The sequence below is a fragment of the Vanessa cardui genome, chromosome 9 (assembly GCF_905220365.1).
Source record: "Vanessa cardui chromosome 9, ilVanCard2.1, whole genome shotgun sequence".
Taxonomy (NCBI): Eukaryota; Metazoa; Arthropoda; class Insecta; order Lepidoptera; family Nymphalidae; genus Vanessa; species Vanessa cardui.
Window position 1 is genome coordinate 1,797,532 of NC_061131.1, and position 25,054 is coordinate 1,822,585.

The window sequence follows — 25,054 nt, forward strand, 5'->3', positions numbered from 1 at the left end:
ATGGCTCAATAGGCTATTTGACATATTTTATACTATTTAGTAGAAGTTAAGGAACCCAGTAAAAGTTGTGTTTTTTATTTCTAGTACATATTTGCCGAAAAATATCATATTAAAAATTCTATATTTAAATAGCGCGCAAAACGCTACTTGGACAATATGGCGCTCTAATGGGGTCGGTGACGTCACTTTCCTGTATTTTAATCTGTGGTACATATAGAAGAAAAGCAAAGTTTATAAGAAAGTGGCTTCATCATAAGCCCGACCAACCAGGAGCGTTTTGTGTCACGTGAGAAACGTTTGAAAAAATACATTTTTATTTATGGTTTTTGTGTTTAAATTAAGTATTATTCTCAATTTTCGTCAGTAAATAACCATATTAAATTTCATAATATACACTGATTACAATAATTCACAATTCATTTTTCGCGTAGTCAAATAGTCTATTTAATTACAGCACTAATTTTAATAAATTAAGTATCGCTAAGTGGACCATTAGCCCGTCTGCTTACCTATATCTTAAAAAAACTACATATCTCTACTTACAATTTCCCAACCAAAAATAGTGTTACTAGGACATATAAATACATACATATTTAAGGATTTTTTTTAAATAGTTTTAATGTATTTAGTTACTAATTGGCCCTGATTAACTATTGCATTTTTTATCGATTACAAATACTTTTGAAGTTGCACTTGGCCGTTACGACACACCTATTTATTATTCTAGACTAATAATACGAATTATTAATATTACTATCTGGTTGGTATTTCAGCACGACTAAAATCTAAACAAATCATAATATTGGAAATTTGGAAATAAAGAGGGAGTCGCGGGTAACAGCTAGTATTAGTATACTATATTTATTTTCTGAGCTGAGATGGCTCAGTGGTTAGAACGCGTGCATCTTAACCGATGATTGCGGGTTCAAACCCAGGGCAAGTACCACTATATGTATGTGCTTAATTTGTGTTTATGATTCATTTCGTGCTGGCCGGTGAAGGAAAACATTTCTGCAATACAATTCTGCCACATGTGCATTCCACCAACACGCATTGGAACCGTGTGATGGAATATATTCCAAACCCTCTCCTAAATGGAAGAGGAGGCCTTATCTCAGCAGTGGGAAATACAGGCTGTTACTTTACTTTACTTTTGTACTTTTATATTTATTTTCTCACTACACGTTATCTATAAAATGATAATTAAGCTCTGTGATATAATTAACGACGTTAAAGATAAAACAAAGAAGTACAATCTACATCAATAGCTAAGAAAATCTCTAGATTGATTACAATTAAGTTTTGAATTTATAATCCAAAACTTGATAAATATTAAAATTGTCTACTTTTTATACCCTGTCGTTTAAATATTAAATAATGACTCGTTTGGGCCTAAAGTCCACGCGATATTATTTATTGTCAAAGTTTTATTAAACACATCCAGATAATGAAAATAAACTTTGTGTCACAATTTAAAATAATAATTCTCAGATAACGAAACGCCGCTGGAGACTACCTACATAAATATAACTAATCACAGATTATTGTGTTTAGTAGTTTCGCAGACTTGAAGTGATATGGAAGTGTGTTCGAAGTTTTAGTTTAAAAGTGTATAATATGATGGATACAATTGTTAAAGTATTTCAGTAAGTACCAAATCACTTTTGTTATATTATAGGTTATTGAATTATTAACAGTTAGTACTTAAACATAGGTATAAAAATATGAATTTAAAAAAATATTGTATAAATTTTGACCGCGTGATTTTATTGTCATTGAATTAAATTATGTTGTTAAATGTTTTATTCAGAGTTAATAAATAAATAAATAAAGTTATCGAAGTTATCATGAATATTATTTCATGTAAAAAATATAGTTTTCTTATTTAATTCGAGTATGTAAATACATATGTTTTAATACAAAGTAATATTAATCTTAATCACGGGTTTATATTCAATAAATAGCTTAGGTTAATTCAAGACAATTTAATGACTTTGACCTACCACTTATAAGTGATAATTACAATAATAATAAACATATATCATTTTTCCAATACAAAGAGTTTTTATATACCTATAATTTCTCAGTGCAATTATCTGTACCTAATAGTAATTTGTTTGCTCGTAAAATATAATTATCGAAGGTAAAAAATATTGGTTATATTGCTGTGTAGTCATTTACATTTTTTTTTGTCATATAATTAATATATTTATATAAAGAAAAATTATTTATTCAAACGAAGTCCTTGAATGTTTAAAAATTTGGATTAAAAATAGTTAATGTATAAATATTGATCGCGTGGAATGGTGGCAAGAATGCTAGCTGCATTTCCCCGTTGAATCATTTCTGATCCTCAGGGCAAAAAACGAACCTACTGCCATCAGAGGAGGCAATATGTCGAGGTCATAGTCTTAATAAAATAATTAGCTCAAAGCGGGGCTCAAAGCATTTGCTATAATGTTATAAATAGGAAGAGCAAGATGTTTTTTAATATAAGTTATTTGTCTAAATAGAATTTTCGAGTTGCGTGAGTAGGTAATGCTCGTAAAAACAAGACATATTTATAGGCATGTGTACATGTACAATTGTGCAGTTTATCTAGTTGTAGTCCGCGGCTTCGCTTGCGTTTAATGAGGTTGATTGTCAGGCAAAAAGTAGCCTATGTCCGTCCTTGGACTTCAATTACTTTTCACAGTAAATCTCATCAAATTCGATTCATTGGTTTGGTTGTGAAAGAACGAAAGATATACAGACAGAGTTACTGTCACATTTATAGTATTAGTATACATTCAATAAATTTAAATTAACATACTACTGGTACGAATTAAATTTTGATACTGAGTTATATATAATATCGTGGATGTTGTCATTTCAAATTTCATGACGATATACCTCAATTCTTTTTACTTTGAACTTAGGACAATGAAATACTTTTGCTTAAAACAATTGTATTCTTTATTAAACGAGTCTTTATTGTGTCTAGAAATTGTAACAAATTAAACATTTATAAAATGCATTAAACTTGGTTAATTGATGTTGTAACTCAATACTTTGCTAAATGAATTTTTGTTGGTCTTCATCACCTTGTATGCCGAATGAATAGATTACCTTCTTTCTTCTTCTGTCGTCATCAATTTAACAATCACAAGAAGAAGACAACGCGATATGTAATCATGTAGCCGTATTTTTGTATAACATAGGCAAATGGGTAATCTAACGATAGGTCACTACCGCCCATAGCGTATAAAGAAAAAATATTAATCATACCTAAAATCATACCAACCTTGGGAACAAAGATCAAACTTGTTATGACGCTTGTGCCTGTAGTTACACTAACTCACTCACCTTCAAACTCGATTTTTAGCGTTAGATATGTAAACAGACGAATGGACCTCCTCAGAAGGCATTGCAAAGACCTAATTCCGAGTAAATAAAAATATATCACTTACCAGCTGTGCCCGCGACCTTGTACGCGTTTGAATTTAACAAAAAATAAACATTATTGTAGCCTAAGTTACTCCCTATTAGATCAGTTATTTGCCAGTGAAAGTTCCGTCAAAATCTAGTCTAGCCGTTCCAGAGATTAGCCGGAACAGACAGACAGACAAACCGACAAAAATTGTAAAAAATGTTATTTTGGTATATGTATCGTGTAAACAAATGTATTGAGTAGAATAGGGCAATTTCAATTTTACAAACAGACACTCCAATTTTATTATATGTATTGATAAGAATATATACATTATGTTTTGTTTTTCTCCTTTATTTTTAAGGAGTTTTTTTTTTCAAACAAGATAATGTCACCCTTTCAGTTCTACAGTTTCAATAGTATTAATCCAATTTATAAAAGATATACTTACGAAAAAAATAATTATATAATACATACATAAGCAGATTGATTATCGATCATTAATATATTTAGAAATTATTTTAAGATGTATGCATAATATTAATGTTGAGGCTAATTAAGAGTAAAAACTTTGTTAAATATTGTCTACTAGCGACCCGCCTCGGCTTCGCACGGCAATACTGATACTAAATATACTACCGAATTTGTTTATTCAAGACATCACATTAGAAACTTCTAAAATTATCAGTGTTTCTTTGCTATATTATCCATGTATTGTATACAAAAATCTTTCTCTAGAATCACTCTATCTATTACAAAAATCCACATCAAAATCCTTTGCGTAGTTTTAAAGATTTAAGCATCCATATGGATATAGGGACAGAGAAAGCGACTTTGTTTTATACTATGTAGTGATAAATTATTTTCAACATTTAGAATGAATATTTACTCACCTGTTGGGAGTAGACTTAGTAAATAAGCAAATATAAGACTATGACCTACATACAGCTGTACATAACCACGTTTTTATGGCGATTAATAATTCTCTAACGTTAACATTAAGGTGTATGACTGATAGCTTATCTAAATAATCATTTAAACGGCGATTTATTCAAACAAACTTCGACGGGAAATTTTACTCGTCAATGATATTCTAATAAACAGATGTTATACCCATACTAAGCAACAGAAAAATGTGTGCCGCGCCGGGGACGGTTTATTTTACATTTCGTTACAAGTAAAAAGGATAGCTTGATAAAAACAATAAGTAAAAGGGATAACTAGATGTTTTAATTACGCAAAACGTACTACTACATAATTATGATGTATTATAACGTATTATTGGCATAATTATGATGAAAACGACTTAAGGCAAACTTCTCAATTAGGACGTTTTCTAGTCCACTTTTTGCGCGTTAATGACATATCTGTTTACTAGAACATCGTTGTTACTCGTTAACGTTTGTAAAGTTTGAACTATTAACCTATTTTCAGAGCAATTTCAACGGCTCTGGGCATAGAATGGGCGCCGCTCCACCTACCTCTAGCCCGAAGACTGCAGACCTTAGCAGCGGCAGCCTGGATATGCCTTATATTATTCGGAGAAGCCTTCTGCATCTTTATTTACATCCAGTTCTTATATTCTTCGTACTGGTGGCTAGCGTTGCTATATGGCGTGTGGATGTTGAATGATCTTGACGTTTGCAATCGAGGTGGTAGAATGTAAGTTTCCACTACTTTATTATTTATAAAGCAAAACTGTATACATGACGCTGTCCCAATACGATATTACAGAACATTAAGCAAAAATATTTAAAATATCTAACTATATAAGATTTTAAATTAACATGGTTATTTTTATTATTAAAGTTATTAATTTTGGGATGTTTACCATGTTTTATATTTTTGTTCGGTGGAGCTCGATATTTCGACATTATCTACGAATGTCTTGTTCACGAGACAGTCTCGTAAAAAATAAAAAACATGGTAAATATCCCGAAATGAATAACTTTAATAATATCGATCTATGCTGTATAGGATATATTCCATGTAGCAATTATTATGATGTATACCTGGACGATCTTGCCAGGTATGAAATTATAGACCACAAGTGTGTGCACTAACTCTATAATACGATGGAATGGCAAATCCTACACATCCGGAAAGAGATCAACAGCTTTACTTATTGTCCGAGGTATAGGAGTTCATATAGTTTCAACTTCCAGTCTCCACACTTATTGAGGATTCATCGAAATACTTTTCTATACTATTCATTTAACCCTATCTCGGGTTATGACGCAAGGCGTCTTTGTATGTAGCCACTAGACCAGCTAGCTTATTAAAATAACTTTCGTGATATTTTAAGACAGTAATTAATACAAAATTCATTTCAGAGTAGAATGGGTGAGAAATTGGTCATTATGGCGCTATTACCGAGATTATTATCCAATAAAACTGGTTAAGACCGCCGAATTGGATACCTCGAAAAACTACCTATTCGCCTGCTTTCCCCATGGCGTGGTATGCTCTGGAGCTTTTGGCGCATTTGCCACAAATGCCTTAGATTTCTACAAGGTATTTCCCGGCATGACATGCAATATGATAACTCTGGGAGGACATTTTCGAGTGCCATTATTTAGAGAATTGGTACTCGCTCTGGGTAGTTGCGCGTCTTCTCAAGAGAGCTTGTTATATCTTCTTGATAAGAATAAAAATCAAGGCAAATGTGTGGTGCTATTTGTCGGAGGAGCTGCCGAGGCGTTAGATTCACATCCGGGTGAATACAAAGTGATATTGAGCAGGAGGAAAGGTTTCGTTCGTGTTGCCATGAAATCTGGGTGAGTTACTGCTTATTATTAATCAACGCGGTTTCAATTACGAAAACAAATACGGTAAGAGGGTGTTGAAAAATTTGAGACAAAAATCTTGATGTAACATGTCAGCTTGACCTCTAGTTTTTTTTTTCAAAATCTAACTATCCGTGTCTTGTAATTGTGAGTTGATAAGAGTCAGTCAGGACATTGCCTTTTATAGATAACAAGCGCACCTTCGATATACTTATATTACTATTGGAGTCAACAGTTTATAGCTTTAAATATTAATAAAAAATACCTTTATAGGAAGATACAAAGCACCTATTGTGTTTATAGATATGATAAAATTCAAACAACGCCTAGAATTTAGTTTGTGAAAGAGATGATATCAGGTAAAAAAACTTAGAAGCGCATAAAAATAGCCTGAATTAAATTATAGGTAACGCACATACAAAAATAATAATAATGAAATAAAAGCTTGTGAAGTAATAAGTTTATGGATATTAGTGTTGATAAAACGTGGTGTTATTAAGTAAAGTAAAGCTCCTATTAGCATATTCTACCACACTGTTTATTGCGGGTTAGTGGAATGCATATGTGGCAGAATTTCGATGAAATTAGACACATGCAGATTTCCTTACGATGTTTCCCTTCACCGCCGAGCACGAGATGAATTATAAAGACAAATTAAGCACATATTGATGCTTGCCTAGGTTTGAACCCGAAATCATTGGTTAAGATTTCACGCTTTCCATCCACTGGGCCATCTCTGCTCAATGATGTTATTAACTTACTCATAATTTATCCAATAAATTCTAGGGCACCACTAGTACCGGTATTTTCATTTGGAGAAACAGATGTATATCGTCCACTGAATAACAGTGAAGATAGTTTGCTCCGTAAGATCCAGGAGAAAGTGCGCCAGATCACGGGTATATCACCAGTGTTTCCAATAGGGAGAGGTGTATTCCAGTACTCGTTTGGAGTGCTTCCTCTTAGATCGCCCATCACCACAGTTGGTAAGTGTTGGCTTGTAATTTCAAATTATTTTACTTCGTGCGCGAATGAATTTAACAGTGAAATTATCGTCGTAACCTGTACTTGTACTTGGTGGTAGGGCTTTGTGAAAGCCCATCTGGGTAGGTACCACTCACTCATCAGTTATTCTACCGCCAAACAACAGTACTCAGTATTGTTATGTTCCAGTTTGAAGGGTGAGTGAGCCAGCGTAATTACAGGCACAAGGGACATAATATCTTAGTTCCCAAGGTTAGTGGCACGTTGACGATTTTAAGAATAGTTAATATTTCTTACAGCGTCATTGTCTATGGGTAATGGTGACCACTTACAATCAGGTGGCCTATATGCTCGTTCGCCAACCTATACCATAAAAAAAGACCTAAGCTAGTGAAAATTTCGTCATAATCGGTCAAGCCATTTGACCAGAAAAAACAGAAAGGCAGACGAAAAAAATTGTAAAAAATAATGTTTTGGTATATGTAACATGTAATAGAAACATGCATTTAGTAAAAAGCCGTTATTTTAATATTGGAAACAGATACTCGAATGTTATTATATGTTTAGATAATGCCAGACGAATTTCGGCTACGGTGACCAATCTCAAGGTAGACCAGCTAATTACGTCTCTATTTCCTAAATCTCACAAACCGAAGGAATGGAAAATTCGAAAAGACCGGAAAGAGTTCAGATGCTTTATTCCGTTGATCGAGAGTGTAAACCCCCTAGACTCTAGCCTGTATTTTCGACAGTAATTCCAATAATTTATCCTAACGACCGTCTGGTTATTTAAAGATACATACCTAATATTCATTTATACGTTTAAATTAATCTAATCAAACGTAGTGTGATAAAAAATTCGTGTAATACCGATTTCGTCATTTTCGAAGAGTTTTGTCATAGTAAATTTTAATTCGATAAGATGTTCGACTTATTGATAGCCGTTAATCGTATAATCTTATTAGTTTTAACAAGATGATATTATAGCAATTGATATTTATTTAGATAAAACATATTGCCTATCTAAGATGGTATGTGAATAAACAGATTTACTTATTCTATGCGTTTTACATTTCGCGATTTGCATTTGCATGTATTTTTATTTTAGTACTATTTAACTGTCTTGTCAGTTCGATGCGGTCTTAGATTAGAATCCAAGGTCACCAATAAATCTATCGAATGTTCTGGAAAGTAATTCTTAAAATTTACTTTCTTGAGAGCACGGAAAGTCAGTCTCGCGTCTAGTAGTGTACAATACTAAAATACCTCATGTGAAAAAAACTTCAGTTTTTGTCACTTCTGAACATAGAACAAAATTATCATAATAGTATTTATTAAGATGTTTTGTAATACTAGTAGTCACTCGCTGTTTCGCTCGCTTTAAGGGTATTGGCTATTATGTGTCAGGCAAAAAGTATCCTATGTCCTTTATTGGACATTTTCATTAAATTCGGTTCAGCGGTTGGGTAGTAGAAAAGCGACAAATAGAGAGACAAACTTACTTTTACATTTATAATATTAATATAGATTGTTCTAATGTTTCAGTTGGTGTGCCAATGGAGATAGAGAAAAACTTAGACCCGACTGATGAGGAAGTGGACGCGGTACACGCTGAGTTCACACGAAGATTAATCGACCTCTTTGAATCTGAAAAATCAAAGTATTTAACGGACCATAAGAATAAACACTTAGTCATTACCTAGACTGCTAGCCAACGTATCAATTATTCAAGCCTGTGATTAGATGCACGAACATACCATGATAATAATCGTGAAATGTTTTGTGACAAGTAAAATCAAGTATTGCCAATTCTAAGTTTTCATAATACATGTATCGTTACGTCATTATTCTCTTAATTTCATCTATTTTATTTGAGGTCGGTGCCGTTTTATCAAGTCGTCTCTTTCTCTCTGACATTAGTTAGTCGATCTAATTTTTTAGTCTTTGTCTTGCCTAATTGTCCTAGTTCTGGTAATATGACTCATGACTCAATTTGAATGAAAAAAACAATACCAATTGACAAAGTCATATCACTTAAAACAAGGTAGCTATTTATACAAACATTTCTAGAAGATGTATAATATTATGGGCTATGAATTAATTTAAATTTGTAAATACTTTCCTCAACTACAGAAGAAAGCATAATACTATAATTTAACCTGTGCTTTTTCTAGCGTAAAATTTATAGGCCTATCTATAGAAACTGTCAACGATATTTTTCCCCCTGGAGGGGTGTTTTTAAAAAGTACTCCGTGTACTTTCGTGGGATATTTCATCTAAATCGGAGTTTAACCTTAAAGACAGAACATACAGGGTTACTTTCTTAATTATAATATTAGTTTAGATGTTGGTAATCGGACTTTATTCTGTTATATAGTTGTGTGATAGTAAAGCCAAAAAAATTTACATCATAAATACAAGCAAACTGTGTATTTTCATCGTGTCAAACTTTGCGGTTATAATTACCGTAACTACTGCCCACTACCCACGCAGATAAAGAGTGTGATTAAAATGGCGTCACTTCTATTTACCTCTCGCTCGCACAGTGTTGCTATCTATACTCTAATCCGGTAAAGAGTTTAGATAGAGAGTGAAATAAGGACGGCGTATTCAATCAATCACACTGGTATAGTACGACACAACTTATATGTAGCATCGGTAAAAAATAATAAATTCGTAAAACCGATCACATCCGAATTAAGTACGCTATCCCAAATTATCAACATTAATTTCTTATGTGAATATGATCTTTACACAAACGTAATAACTTGTAATATCATATGACCTAATATATTAGTCAATTTGACACGTCGATTTCATGCATTTGCTTTCTCGGCTTGAACTGACTCAAGAATCTATAGTGACGAATAGCGTCGAATGACGCGATAAGGAGCTATTTATATTGGTCGTATAAATCGGCATTAACTGTTTTAATGAATTAGCTGATGCTACATCTAAGTTTTGTCGAACTATATTAGCTTCTTATTAATGCTCCTTTGTTAATGCTATTTAAATATTGAATACGATTAACGTATTTTGTTATATTATTATATTCGAATTTGAAATTTATCATATGACTATTTTAAAGGAGACTAAAAAAGTCTTATAGTAAATTTTGAATGCATGTATATTTATATATATGATTGAATTCTTTTAACTCCTTATAAATTCACCTATATGTAGATAGTGTAGTACAATAATTTACTGATATATACCCCGGATGATTTTTGGTACTTTTTTAATCGTTCTATTTATTTCATATTAAAGTTTAAAATTACCTCTGCATATGATTTTTTATCATCAAGTAAATTTTTATAATATTGCAATGAAAGTACAAATTAAAATGTATTATATTATGTTATAATTTAAATAAAATATTTGTAATGGGTACTCGAATGTATAAATTTAATATTAAATTGTTGATTTTCTATTCAGTCGTTTTACTGTGGTTTGTCTTTACACGGTTAAGGGTCTGTCTATATACAAATTTTTGCGGCAAGGAAAATAAGATTATCGAGTTTTATATAATAAATAAATAAATATGAGACATCATCACATACATTACTCTGATCCCAATGTTAGTAGCACTTGTGTTATGGAAAATCAGAGGTAACGATGGTACCGCAAAGAACCAGATCCAAGACAACATAGAAAAACGAGCGAACGTCACGCGCGACGGTACGATACAAATAAATAAACTAATGATAATCTACATCGACTCGGCCGGGAATCGAACCCGGGATCTTGGAGTGGCGTGCCAATGAAAACCGGTGTCCACACTCGACCACGGAGGTCGTCAAATAATATAATATGCATACGTATATGTTCCAAACCCTCTTCTTGATGGGAGAGGAGGCCTTAGCCCAGTGGGAAATTTACAGGCTGTTACTTTACTTCTTTTTTTTACGTATAAATCCTCCAGTTGAATTACTCGGACTATGTCTGTACGAACTGTGAAGGGACTTGTTTTATACTATATAGAGAGATAAAAAACACATATACTGTATTTTTTTAGCATTAATTACTCTTATCAAATGTTTTTTTGCACATAATAAGAAAATTCCAAAAAAATTATTTGATGAAAATATATATAATGAAATAATTTGAAAATCTACATATGACCTTTACTTGGTGGTAGGGCTGTGTGAATGCCCGTCTGGTTAGGTACTACCCACTAAATACAAAAAAATAAATTATCAAAGAAAACGTCGTTTTTATAATATTATGCAGAAAGTCATTAATACATAGTATAAAACAAAGTCGCCTTCTCTGTCTATGTTCCTTTGTATGCTTAAATAATTAAAATTAAATATGCTTAAATCTTTAAAATTGCAACGGATTTTAATGCGGTTTTTTTAAAAGATAGAGTGATTCAAGAGGAATGTTTTTGTATATATTTTATTTTTCATGGACAATGTAGTAAAAAAACATTGATAAATTTAGAAGTTTGTAAAGTACAACAACAACAGCCTGTAAATTCCCACTGCTGGGCTAAAGGCCTCCTCTCCGTTTGAGGAGAAGGTTTGGAACATATTCCACCACGCTGTTCCAATGCGGGTTGGTGGAATACACATGTGGCAGAATTTCTATGAAATTTGTCACATGCAGGTTTCCTCACGATGTTCACCGCTGAGCACGAGATGAATTATAAAGATAAATTAAGCACATGAATCAGCGGTGCCTGCCTGGGTTTGAACCCACAATCATCGGTTAAGATGCACGCGTTCTAACCACTGGGCCATCTCGACTCTATATATATTGTAAAGTAAAGTCGTAAATAAACAAATTCTGTAGTAGTGTGGGTCGCTAGTAAAGTAATAGTATATAACAATCAGCATTTGATCATTGTTCCTATTATAATGACTTCAAGTACCGCTAAACTGTGGGGTTGCACGCGGGCGACCACTTCGAGCTCTCGATTCGGCTCATTAGGCCCTCAATACATTTAGAACAATAAGTCTCACGTGGTAAACCCGCACGCCGCAATAAGTTAGCGCAAATTTGAATACCCTAAGAGTTGTAAATATGTGCACTTTTACAAAACTGAATTTTGAACATTCGAACTTGGAAGGGTAAAATGAAAAAAAAGCGATAAATTTTACTATTTTTATTTTAAATATTTACATTTTATATACAAGTTTTAACAATTTCACACACGCCGGCTCCGCTGCGCGCGTTACTCTTTTGAGCATAACGTAATCGTTACATTTTGCATTTACAGCCCTCGCTGTCATATTCGAAGAAAGGTCGAACCTATAATACATAACCTGTGTACAAGTCCAGTTACAGAATAAGTTGTTTCAATTTACCCCTTTTTTGTCTTTTAGAAAAATCCATAGTTTCTTGACTTACATAATATGATATCGTAACTGGACCATATCGACATCGATAAAGTTCTAGAGGGAATGGCAGAGAATAAATGGTTAGTTTTTCGTTTTTATTTTAGCATCGATAAATCTATAATATTAAAAAGAAATATTCACTTGCTTGAAAAGTTAAAAACAACAATATATTACTGTACAAATAACATCAACAAAAAGGCTAAAACCTGGAATCCGTTAAAAGAAAAGATTTAGCGCAAAGACATTCAAATTAAATAAATAATGAGACAATAAGTTTCTCGCAAAAATTAAATTCTTTTATAAATATATAGCGAGAATGAACTTGAAATACCGTCGTTCAACGAATAAAAATGACAACAATAAAATAGAAAACCACATGCATATTGTAAGAAGGAAGTACTTAGTGTTGCACACAACGAAAAAAATTATACAGTCTTAATTGAAATAAAAAATGCCGTATAATTTCTGTTACAGCAGAGAAGGCAGAATAAGTAGATAAATGATTATAATTATATGAAAAACTTTAATAATCGTTTTTTTTAATTAATTTCCGCGATGGATTTAATTAAGTAACAAAGCATTTCATTCTAAAACCTATCAATGTAAAATAAAGTTTGATCCCATATTATTGTTAGTTTGAATATTCATTGACTTAGTATAAACCGACCACTCTGTGGTACTGATTAAAATCCTTCAGCTGATCACATCAAAAAATAAGTTTAACATATTTTATAGAATAAGAAGAAAATAACCGAAACAAAAGCGCGTCAAAATTATTAATACAACGTTGTTATTTTAAGTTAGAATACTGGAATAAAATCTTTGTATACTGGTAGATGTCGAAATATATTTTAAGCCAGAGGCTTACGTTACAGTCGAAAGTTCAAGGCCTAAAACCTGTTAAAATAAATCACGCTTGCTTCGGATGCTGTGCTGTCGCTGACGCGAGGGGCTTAAAGCACTGAAGCAAAAACGCGGTGTACATAACGAACGCTATTGATAGAGCTATCAACGCGTACATAAATATATTCAGCTCTGGCTGCCTGAATCTGTTCTTACGCAGCCATTCTAATACCTCATTTTCTTCCATAACATCACCTAAAAGATATAATAAAAGTAAGTAAATGTTATTTTTGATTTAAGGAGTATAATGGAGACTGTTATAGTAGCTTACCTCTATATATACTGGGGAAGCGTTTCCTAAAGTAAACAATAGCTGGTAACTTTGTGACTCCCCATTTGCGGGCGTATCGAGGATCATGCATTTTTACAAATGTTATGTCCAAATTATCGGTCTCGCTATCAATTTTTTCCAGTTTGTCTAAAACTGCGCGGCTTTCTGCTGTATTCTCATCTGAAAATAAAACTAACATTAGCATCTTTGTTGATTATAAATTAACATAAAGTAAATGCTTAAACTTACAGAAATAAACAGCGAGAAACTCGTTTTCCTCCAGTAATTTGTCCAACATTTTACGGTTAACTTCCTCAATTTCATTTTTGAGTTCAAAAACTTCTTGAGACGTTAACCATTGGAGAACTCTATCCACTTGATGGAGATCGCCATCGTAAAACATTGGAGTTTGTTTTCGGAAGTACACGAGCGATGGTATATTAATGATGTTATATTTGGCAGCTGCTTCAGGACTAGCTATTTTAACAAAATCTATGCCAAATTGGTCAACTTCTCCATCGATCTGTTCGAGAGATTCGAGAATATCTTGACATTCTGGGCAGTCTTCCTCGTCGTCTAAAACATGAGAAATATGATTAAATATAGATTACTTTTCAAAACAAGCATTCAATTTTTGTGGAGTTTGGTTATTGAAAAATAAATTTAAATTAATTGAGTACATCAATGAATTGTTATGGTAATTGTGTGCTATCAATGACGTTGTAGTAGTCTTGGGATATTTACGATAAAAAAATGTAATACTACTTACAGAAAAATACTGCAAGTAAATGAGATTCGTAAAGCAGTCTCTCAAGCATCCGATCATTAACCGATTCAATTTCATCAGCTAATTCACGATTGTCATCATCGATCAGCCATTCAAGTATAGATTCTTCATTTTGCAAGTCACCTTCGAAGAGAAGTGGATTGCCATTTCTGGAAAATTGATTGTCAAATTATATTTCAGAAAAAAAACACCCTAAACTACACTTATGACTTTATTATTATTCACCTAAAGTACACCATTGCTGGGAAAGTCTTTATAGAGTATCTCTTCGCTAGCTGTGGATCTTGTATCTTGACCATGTGTATACCATATACATCACATTCGTCGTCAATCTTTTCCAATTCTTCAAGTATATGATCGCAAATGTGGCAATTTAATTTGTCTAAAAAATTATTAATATTTTTATGTCAAATAAATATTATACATCCTTTGGGTATTTCACAAATATGATTTAATTTTAACTCACAAAAATAAACTGCTAGATACTGTGTCTCTTCTACCATTTTCTCCAACATTACTCTAGTTATGAGCTCAATGCGATCTTCTGTTTTTTGAGTAATCAGCCATTGAAGAACTTCTTCCTCTTCAGCCAAAGAATCCTCATATACATTTGGTATATTATGTTCAAAGTAAACCAAAACTGGAAAGTCAGTCGCTCCGTAACTTTCTGCTATTGAATAATCTTGAGTTTTAACGAATTTAATTCCATGCCTGTCGCAGTCATCGTCAATGTTTTCGAGCTCTTCCAGGATTCCATTACATTGCTCACAATCAAGAGAATCTATAAATAAAATCAATGTTAGTAACTTAAATTGACAAGCCAAAAAATTAAAGATGCAGAAATGGTTACATACAGGAAGTGCCATCTACGAATCCTACCATTAAGGAATTTCTAAGGGATTTCAATTTCTGAGTTCTCAACGTAGGAATTACAAAATAAAGGAACTACAAGCTTAATACTTGAAATCAAAAATCTTGTAACCCTAGTAAATATTAGGTTGGGGAAAAAGTCTTTTCGCATATAGCATGTATGAACTTGTAATAAAATATCTTTGGCTATACCATTTGTATCTGGCTGGTTTTGGTATCATTAAAAAGTTTTAATTTTAAAGAAGGCACTTCCAAATTCAAATTAGGAATTTGTGTGATTTTCATTTGTTTTTGTTGTTGTTAAAATGAGTGAATCTAAAGAAGAAATTAGATACATTTTAAAATTTTACTATAAAAAAGGTAAAAATGCAACTCAAGCCGCGAAAAAAATTTGTGATGTTTATGGACCTAATGCAGTATCTGTGAGAGTAGCGCAAGTTTGGTTTAAGCGTTGTCAATCGGAAATTTTGATATCAAAGATGCATCTCGCTCTGGTCGCCCTGTTACTGACAAAATTGATGCCACTTTTGAAAAAGTGGAGCAAGATCGGGCATATTAGTAGTTACGATGAAGCTGAAGAACTGGCAATTGACCATAAAACGGTTTTGACTCATTTGAATAAAGCTGGGTACACAAAAAAGCTCGATATATGGGTGCCTCATGAACTCACTGAAAGAAACCTAATGAACCGTGTACTCATTTGTGATTCTTTATTACGACGTAATGAAACCGAACCATTTTTGAAGAAGCTGATAACTGATGATGAAAAGTGGATCACATACGACAAGAACGTGCGAAAAAGATCGTGGTCAAAGGCCGGTCAAGCTTCACAGACTGTGGCAAAACCCGGATTAACTCGCAACAAGGTAATGCTGTGTGTATGGTGGAATTGGAAGGGCATCATTCATTATGAGCTGTTACCGCCCGGCAGGACCATCGATTCAGAACTGTATTGCGAACAATTGATGAGATTGAAGCAAGAAATTGAGAGAAAGCGGCCAGAATTGATCAACAGAAGGGGTGTAGTTTTTCACCATGACAACGCTAGACCTCACACATCTTTAGCCACTCAACAAAAATTACGAGAGTTTGGCTGGGAGGTATTAATGCATCCGCCGTATAGTCCTGACCTTGCACCTTCAGATTTTCATCTGTTTCGGTCTCTGCAGAATTCCTTAGGCAGTGTCAGGTTAACATCACGAGAGGACTGCCAAAACCACTTGTCGCAGTTTTTCGATCAGAAGCCCCAAAATTTTTACAGCAATGGGATCATGTCACTACCAACAAGATGGCAAAAAGTTATGGAACAAAATGGCACCTACATACTTTAGTCAAATGTAAATAAACTATAAAAAAAACTTTTTTATTTTCATATAAAATACGAAGAAACTTTTTCCCCAACCTATTATTAGGAAATAATAAAATTAACAACATTTTCTAGTGTGCGTACAGACAAAGGATCGAGTGCGCATATTGTGACAGACATGCGACATGCAACATGGGGATATGGTATCGAGACAGGACGGATAATATCAAGGCCGGACATGTTTCTCTTAAAGGGTAGAGAAGTACCGTCTATCTCCTGCCCTTCGTCGTCGTCGTGTTCTCTAATACTCTTTTTCGGCTTTTTCGTTGTTTTTGCATTGCACAATTCGCACAATGTTTTATTCCCTAATAAAAAGTAAGATAGTGTTATGTTATTACATAATTCATTATATTCTTCTAAATTTATTACCGTGTTACTTGATTATTGCTCTGGGTTAAGTATATTAATAAAACGTCAATACTTGTTAAGCTAAATTACGTTTAAATGAAATTTATAATTTTATTAATATGTAAAATTCTTTAAAAATATTCTGTTTAATGTTAAGAGTAAAGACGATTAAATTACTAATGCTTACAGAAATAAACCGCCAAAGATGCGGATTCTTCTATCAAATCCAATAATTCTTGACCTTCGAGTGCTTCTATAACATCACCTGCAGGGTTCTTTTGCGTCAGTAGCCAACTCAGTAGTTGTTGTCCATCGTACAGATCACCTGTATTTATTTTAATTTTTAGCAGAGCAATACAACTTTACTAATTACCATTAGTACTTTACCAATAAAAGATTAATTAAACATATTATAATAGTTACCTGCATATATAACGGGTTCCTTAGAATTCAATTTGAAGAATAGTACGGCAGGTAAAGCAAAGACTCCAAATTCCTTAGCCATCTGTCGGTCATCTATTTTGACGAAGTTTATACCAGCGGCATCAGCATCATCGTCTATGTGTTCGATTTCTGCCAGTACTTTTGGACATTGTTTGCAGTCATTACTGTCTAAAACATGTGACAATGGAATACAGATGGAATTTAAAGATATATTAGGAAAGAGAATTATAGAGACTGTAAGCTACTTTAGGATGTTTAATTTCATATCTAAAAACTGCTTTTAAATATTTACATAAATGCAACGGAAAAACTCACAAAAGAATACAGCCACGTAGTCAGATGTTTGTCTTATTTTTTGGAACATTTTCTGATTGACCTTCTCAATGTGATCCGTAAGCTCCATGTTTTCTGGATTTGTTAGCCAGTCGAGTATTTCTTCTTCGTCGTCCATATCACCATCATAGTTTATATATTTTGTTTTCCTAAAGTATGTTATACCGGGTGGATTTCTAAATCCATATTTCTTCGCCATCAAACGATCGCTGCATTTAACAATTTTTATGCCATATTCAGCAGCTTCGTCGTCGATAAGTTCTACGTGACGCAGTATTCTCGGACTAAGAGGATCGTCATCTCTATCTGTAATATTTTTAAAAGAAATATGAATTATACCTACAGAAACATTGACGAAACATAACATAATATTATTTTAATACTCACAAAAGACAACAGCTAAAAATTCTTTTGTCTCAATATATTTAAATAATTTGTCTCTATCTATTTCTTCGATGCTCTCATCTTCCTTTTGACTAACCATCCAATCAAGAACTTCAGTTTCATCCAATAAGTTTCCTAAAATGTTTTAAGTGTTACATTTTATTGAAGTACCTCCCGTTTCAATTAAAATTTATAAAGAAACCACATCCATTTTATTGTATTCATTAACTCACCAGATAACATCCAATTATCGCATGCGCGAACAACTACGGCAACACCATGCTGACATCATTCGATTTTGAATAGAATAATGAGAAATACGATAATAGAAAAAATGTATTTATTAACAAAAATTATAGTAACGTGAATATCGACAATTCAACATAACGAATAAATAAGTAAAACATTCATGCGATATTTCGGCCAAACAATACAACTTATAAACATATATATAACATAATATGCAACGCTAGATGTAAGACCGAAATGAATTATGAATTTGCCTTATTTTAAGCCGTAAATGAATATGACTGTAACAAAATCTATAAAAAAATAATATTGCAAACAAAGTTTTGTTGGACTATTCTGTTTCAAAAGATCTACAGTACTAGCATTGCTTGAGGTTTCAAATATTTCATTTATATTAATTCAACCAGCAGATATCTAGTACTTTAAAAAACTAGAAGTAAATTCATAATATGCATTACAAAATAATGAGATTCCATGAAGACTAGAAAACTATATGAACATGAAATCCTTACAACAATAAGTCTTTCAAGGTGGCATAACAAAATAAGTTAAAATTAAAATGCCCTGTGTTGTTGTGTTATCTTTGAGTAAATTTCTAAATATTGGAATTAATTAACATTCAAAAACGATTTATACATCTGTTGACAACATCACTAGACATCCCAATATTTAGTCTCCACAAGTTCTCAATAAAAAGGATATCAAAAGCAAGACTCTTTGATATACATAAATATAATAAGTAGAGCGGGCTGCATTCGCATGTTCGATGTTTTTGACAGATTTTATATCATGAAGTTATTGTAAATTGTTTATATTAATACAGTCCATGTGCAATAAATATATAAATACAACCCTGGTAAGTGCTTGCAGGGATCAAGGGACACGAGGTTACTGAAAGCTAGTAATGTTAATACGTGTGTATATCGATGCGTTAGAATATACAATTAGATTTAGAAGGAGAAACCGTTCTGCGAGATAATATTAATAATGTTTAACATTCGTGTCCACTTGATGCTGCGCGAGCAAGCGCCACTAAGAACCGAGTTTTGTGACGTTATAGTCAATAGTCTAACAATTACTCTTTACCACCACCAAATATTATCAGAGCCGAATAAACCTTTTTTTCCTTTGCCTGGCTTATCTGGCTTAGCGAGGGCCTTGTTCTTGCCCTTGGTAGGCTTCTCGGGAGCGGCGAGCTTATCCTTGTCGAGTTTCTTAGCCGGAACCTTGGTAGGGGTCGCCTTCGCTACTTTTGTCGGACTCTGAACTTTAGTGGGACAGCACTGGTAGGGTTCGTAAGTCATTTTTGGGACGGCCGGTTTCGCCCCCAATCCAATGTAGAAACAGCGATCGCCTGCAGTCAGTAAAAATTTGTTTTTATACCCGTAAAGATTACTATATAAATAAAGTTAACTACGTTAATACTGTGCATATTTATAATTTTAGCACGCGTTCCGGTGAGCGCGCTATTACATCTATAGGTTATGTTAGTATTAATAACAACTGGAAAACGTTTAAAATTGGTAAGCGTTCGCGAATGACTGCAGGCAACAGCTGGTGTAAAAGGACCCATGCGGGCTCCTACTCGACCATGCAGATGTGTGTTTGAGGTACATCCGTGCCACCGTGCAGGGTCACATCTCAGGGTTCAACGTTACTAATTTACCTGTAAACATTTTCTTTATCCTACTGAATATACTATCTTCGTCTCCGTTCTCATCGTCATCATTATCATCATCGTTTTGATCAAGATTACGCGTTCTACCTACTTTGTAGTTATACATTTTTTTATAATTTCGAATGTTTGTATTTTCTTTATTATTCCCATCATCATCATCATCATCGTCATCTTCGTCATCATCATCGTCGTCGTCATCATTATCATCGTCATCGTCGTCATCGTCATCATCGTCGTCATCGTCATCATCATCATCATCGTCATCATCATCGTCATCGTCATCGTCATCGTCATCGTCATCATCATCGTCGTCGTCGTCGTCATCGTCATCGTCGTCATCATCGTCATCGTCATTTTTAGAAACAGATTTTTTACCAGAACGCGTTAATAGTTTTCCTGATTCTTTTTTTGGTTGAGTATTGAAAAATGATAATTTGTTTTGAATAAAACTTTTGAAACTATTGTCATTATCATCGTCATCGTCCTCGTCTTCGTCAACCTCTACATCACTATCTTCATCTTCATTGTCATCATCATCATCATCATCGTCATCGTCATCATCATCATCATCATCGTCATCGTCATCATCGTCGTCGTCATCATCGTCATCGTCATCATCGTCGTCACTGTCATCATCCAACTGAACTTTTCCCTTACGATTAGGGGAGCCTTCTTGGCGTTTCTTATCAGCAATAGCACTCGGATATACCTTAAGGTTTCCTGTTCTCTTCAATTCGGCTTTTTTTGAACTTTCTGTAGATGACTCTTTATTACTTCCACTTCGTAGAAACCCCGTTTTTTTATCAACATCTGCTTTGGCCTTTGATTTAGGATAAGCTTTTTTTTTTGGTCGGTGGCTATCTTCACCTGCAGGCATTAGTAACTGTCATGCAAAATGACATAGCTCAAACATCCAGCATTTAAGGCGTAGGTATAGTAAAACATTTTTTATTTAAAGAGATGTCAAGAATGATGTCATGCACGTAATATTTTGTAACTCATTATTCGTAATACATCAACAAATCCTTAGACCTTAAACAGATATTACATAATAAACTTTTTAAATGGATGTGGATTCTTACTTTTTTGATCTACTAGCCACTGGAGAACCTTATTTTCGTTCTTTAAGTCACCTATAAACAGGACAAAGGTTTAAATATTGTGAAGTTATTTTTTATAAAAGAAATTTTATTCTTTCCTCTAACCACTGTCTCCTGACGGATATATGGTCACCATTTCGATTTACTTTTTCATTATATAAGTTGGCGGTCGGGCAAATGAGCCACCTGATGGTAAGTGGGACTGTAAGATACATTAAACACTCCTCACATCACAAATGCACCACCAACCCTGGGAACTAAGATGATATGTGTCTTGTGCCCGAAATTACCCTGACTCATTATTTTCTTAAACTGCAACACAGCAATACAAATTATTGCCGTTTGGAGCAAATGATCAAGGCACCTACCCAGATACCAGTCTCTGTGTTACCTCGTCGGTAGTATTAATATTTTACATAAACATATATTCATATATCCACTCATGAAAGCACGTTCCCTCAGGATAAATATATTTTTCAACCAACTAAACTTCAAAAATCTTTGCCTACTTTTTTACCTCTTTCTGCTTACTTACTTACTTACTACAGCATAGATCACTCCCACTGATCTATGCTGTATGTTAGTTTATAATTTAAGGTGGAGTTGCCTTCGTGAGTGAATAGACTATACAAGAAGTTATGAAAATAATAGCAATATAATACTTAAATACCCTATATCCTTACACTCGAGTACTTACCATCGTACATGATCGGCACTCCAGTTTCATAATAAACTAAAGCAGGGAAACTGAAAATACCAATATCAGACGCCAGCTTCGAATCTTTAGACTTAACGAATTGTATTCCATGCTTATCTGTGTCATCGTCAATAGTTTCTAACTCCTCAAGAATTTCTTCACAAGTATCGCATTTCTCATTATCTGAAATGAACATATTTGTAATTTCCGAAATAAATATCTTCTACGAATAACTGACAAAAAAATGTTCCATTTTCAAAAATACTCGAATAAGAAAAACATTTGGATAGAGTATATCTTGTTAAATATGGAATCAAACATTATAGCTCTTATTATATTCTATACTCACAGAAGAATACCGCCAGGTGTTCGACGTCATCAATAAGATCCTTTAAAGTTTTTCTATCAACATTTTCAATAACATCAGGCTGCGAATCGTGTAGCTCCAAAACCCATTTAAGAATTGCTTCTTCATGCATTAGGTCGCCGTCATAGATAGTTCTAAATTTGTGCCGATAGAAAGCTAAAGCGGGCAAGTCGGGGAGGTCATATTCCTTATCAATTCCGTCGTCTGAAGTCTTTACAAAATCGATGTCTTTCTCTTCACATTCGTCATCAATGTTTTCTAGTTCACTCAAGATTTTCTGAGATTTTTTGTCATTTTCTTTGTCTTAAAAAATATATTAAGGTTACAATCAAATATGATAAAAATAAACGATATGATTAATCATAATTTATAAAAACTCACAGAAGAAGACAACAATATGATCGTTTTCCTCCAGTATTTTTTCCAACATTTTAGCATTTACTTCTTCAATTTTTCCAGGAATTTCCAGAGTGTCTTCATCTGTTAACCATGCCAATACCTCATCTTCATCTTCGATATCACCTAAAAAATCAATAATATTTTTTACATTCCTTATTTGTATGAATTTATACATATTATTCGAATATACAAAGTAAGAAATTACCTTTGTAAATAAGAGGTTCTTTATTTCTAAAGAAAACAAGCGTTGGGAAGGTCTTGATTCCGTATTTTTTAGCCAAAGATAAGTCTTCAGTGGTTACAAAGATAATACCCGTTTCATCAAGCTCGTCGTCTATATTTTCTAATTCTTCTAATATGTTGTCACATTCTTCACCTTCTTCACAAGTACCACCTGTAAATAAAATAGTACATTATATGTATTATATATTTTTTACTCATTTTCATTTTAAATTGTTCTTTATGTATAGTTCTATCTGTTTTATTTTATGTGCATTATCTTATTTATTTGTTTGCCTAAGGATCATATAAAGTGATATAATAATAATGAAATAACATTCGATCTAAAACTAAAGCTAAAACAACTTGTGTTCGACCATAGACATTATACATTCAACATTTTAAATTGATTTCGATATTTTTAATGATAACACTAAAGAATGTCAAACAAAAAATACAGCGGAGAAAAATGTACAGATATAGTCTTGTCTTTGTCTGTTTATTATTACATAAATAAAAGTGAAAATAAAACTTACTGAAGTATACGACGACGTATTCATGTTCTTCTATTAAATCAACCAAAATTTCATCCGTTACTTCCTCGATCGTCGCGCTGTTCTTTTGTTCAATAAGCCACTCTAGTACTTCATCCTCGTTCAACAGATCACCTTCGTAAATTGCAGGTATATTGTCTTCAAAGTAAACCAGTGTAGGTAGATGATCGATACCATATTCTTTAGCTTCAGCGTCATTGTCGATCCGAACAATAACAATACCTTCCTTTTCCAAATCATCGTCGATATTTTCTAACTCATTAAGAATTCTCATATCCTGTTTATCATCTTTGTCATCTTTAAAAAGAAAAAAAGTATGGATAAAAAAATATATTGAAGGTCACTTATTTATGTAACAATATATAATAAAACTTTTTGTATAAAACATAAAACTGTTGATAGTTATATATGTGTCAAACGATTTTCATATTTTTAGGCTTTAATTTTCATATCCTTTACTTTACAAATAGAAAAAAAAAACAGTTATACTTACAAAAGATAACCGCTAAATACTGAGCAGTTTCGATCAGTTTGTCCATCATCTCGTCAGTAACTTCAGGTATCTCACTGTGACGTTTTTGATGCAGTAGCCAACCCAAAAGCTCTTCTTCTTTCATCAGATCGCCTTCATAAATATGCGGGATTCCCTTTTCAAAGAACACCATTGTTGGAACAGTCTCAATACCATATTCTTTCGCTTCCTTATCGTCATCGATCTTGACAAAAGCGATGTCATTCTGATCACATTCGTCATCGATGTTCTCCAATTCAGCTAAAACTTTCTGACTCTTCTTATGATCCTTATCATCTGGAATAAATGCAAACGACTGTATCTCATTTTTATATCAGTTCTTTAAATAACAAAGTGAGCTAATTTATAGTGTTACAATACACTTTTCTATTGAGCAATGCGGGAATATAAAAACCTGGCATTTTGTCAAATTGATTGGACAATGCTAAGACTACATAAATAAACGTGAAAACAACTTACAGAACAAAACAGCTACGTAGGGCATTTTCTCAATGATTAAATCGAGCATTTCATCGGTGATATCTTCAATTTCATCGCTTTCAGTTTGGTGATGCAGCCAACTAAGAACTTTTTCTTCTTCTTCTAAATTTCCTTCGTAGTATGTCGGTATACCTTTCTCAAAGTATAGCAGAGTGGGAACTTTTTCGATGCCATATTCTTTTGCCTCTTCATCATTGTCGATTTTCACAAACGCAATACCCAGCTGATCACATTCATCATCAATATTCTCCAATTCATTCAAAACTTTTTGAGACCTGCGATCGTTGTTATCATCTGAAAGAATGGTAATAATTAGTTAGTTATAGCCTGTACATATTTCACAACAGGACTAAGGCCTCCTTTCCCTTTGAAATGAGCATTTGGAGCCTATACTACCACGGTGCTCCCATAGGATTGAGACACATGTCTCACAATGTTTCCCTTCACCTCCAAGCATGAGATAAATTACAAACACAAGCAGGGTCAGAACACACAATCATCGGATACGATGTATGTATTCTAATATTCAATTATTTTAGATTGAAGACAGAT

At 33.3% G+C, this 25,054-nt stretch overlaps 2 protein-coding genes across 4 annotated transcripts in view; one reads left to right on the forward strand and one right to left on the reverse strand.

Annotated features, from left to right (window-relative positions):
- The first annotated feature begins 1,488 nt into the window (after window positions 1–1,488).
- Window positions 1,489–10,489, forward strand: LOC124532377 (2-acylglycerol O-acyltransferase 2-like). Its single transcript, XM_047107274.1, has 5 exons — window positions 1,489–1,646; window positions 4,844–5,071; window positions 5,743–6,186; window positions 6,982–7,181; window positions 8,725–10,489. Exons 1-5 carry the CDS (start codon window positions 1,618–1,620, stop codon window positions 8,880–8,882), a joined length of 1,059 nt encoding a protein of 352 aa, XP_046963230.1. The 5' UTR covers window positions 1,489–1,617; the 3' UTR covers window positions 8,883–10,489.
- A 1,782-nt stretch (window positions 10,490–12,271) lies between these two features.
- The window catches only part of LOC124532253, a 31,151-nt gene continuing 18,368 nt past the window's right edge, over window positions 12,272–25,054 (reverse strand). For 2 of the 3 annotated variants that reach the window (XM_047107040.1, XM_047107039.1), the window contains 18 exons: window positions 24,482–24,796; window positions 23,984–24,298; window positions 23,473–23,787; window positions 22,923–23,111; window positions 22,700–22,840; window positions 22,301–22,621; window positions 21,952–22,134; window positions 18,231–18,362; window positions 17,826–18,149; window positions 17,490–17,678; window positions 17,254–17,391; window positions 16,925–17,023; window positions 14,949–15,263; window positions 14,708–14,864; window positions 14,465–14,631; window positions 13,945–14,271; window positions 13,696–13,875; window positions 12,272–13,619 (listed from right to left, as the gene is read on the reverse strand). In XM_047107040.1, the coding sequence (XP_046962996.1) occupies window positions 13,432–13,619; window positions 13,696–13,875; window positions 13,945–14,271; window positions 14,465–14,631; window positions 14,708–14,864; window positions 14,949–15,263; window positions 16,925–17,023; window positions 17,254–17,391; window positions 17,490–17,678; window positions 17,826–18,149; window positions 18,231–18,362; window positions 21,952–22,134; window positions 22,301–22,621; window positions 22,700–22,840; window positions 22,923–23,111; window positions 23,473–23,787; window positions 23,984–24,298; window positions 24,482–24,796 (3,995 nt within the window). In that variant the 3' untranslated portion in view covers window positions 12,272–13,431. The remainder of the gene's footprint in view (window positions 13,620–13,695; window positions 13,876–13,944; window positions 14,272–14,464; window positions 14,632–14,707; window positions 14,865–14,948; window positions 15,264–16,924; window positions 17,024–17,253; window positions 17,392–17,489; window positions 17,679–17,825; window positions 18,150–18,230; window positions 18,363–21,951; window positions 22,135–22,300; window positions 22,622–22,699; window positions 22,841–22,922; window positions 23,112–23,472; window positions 23,788–23,983; window positions 24,299–24,481; window positions 24,797–25,054) is intronic. The other variant, XM_047107041.1, reaches the window with a different exon arrangement.

Excerpts from the sequence above, each read along its gene's own strand:
- LOC124532377 (XM_047107274.1), top strand. The coding sequence starts at position 1,618 with ATGATGGATACAATTGTTAAAGTATTTCA. Across the intron at positions 1,647-4,843 it reads ACAATTGTTAAAGTATTTCA|AGCAATTTCAACGGCTCTGG; the intron begins GTAAGTACCAAA and ends ACCTATTTTCAG. Across the intron at positions 6,187-6,981 it reads CGTGTTGCCATGAAATCTGG|GGCACCACTAGTACCGGTAT; the intron begins GTGAGTTACTGC and ends AATAAATTCTAG.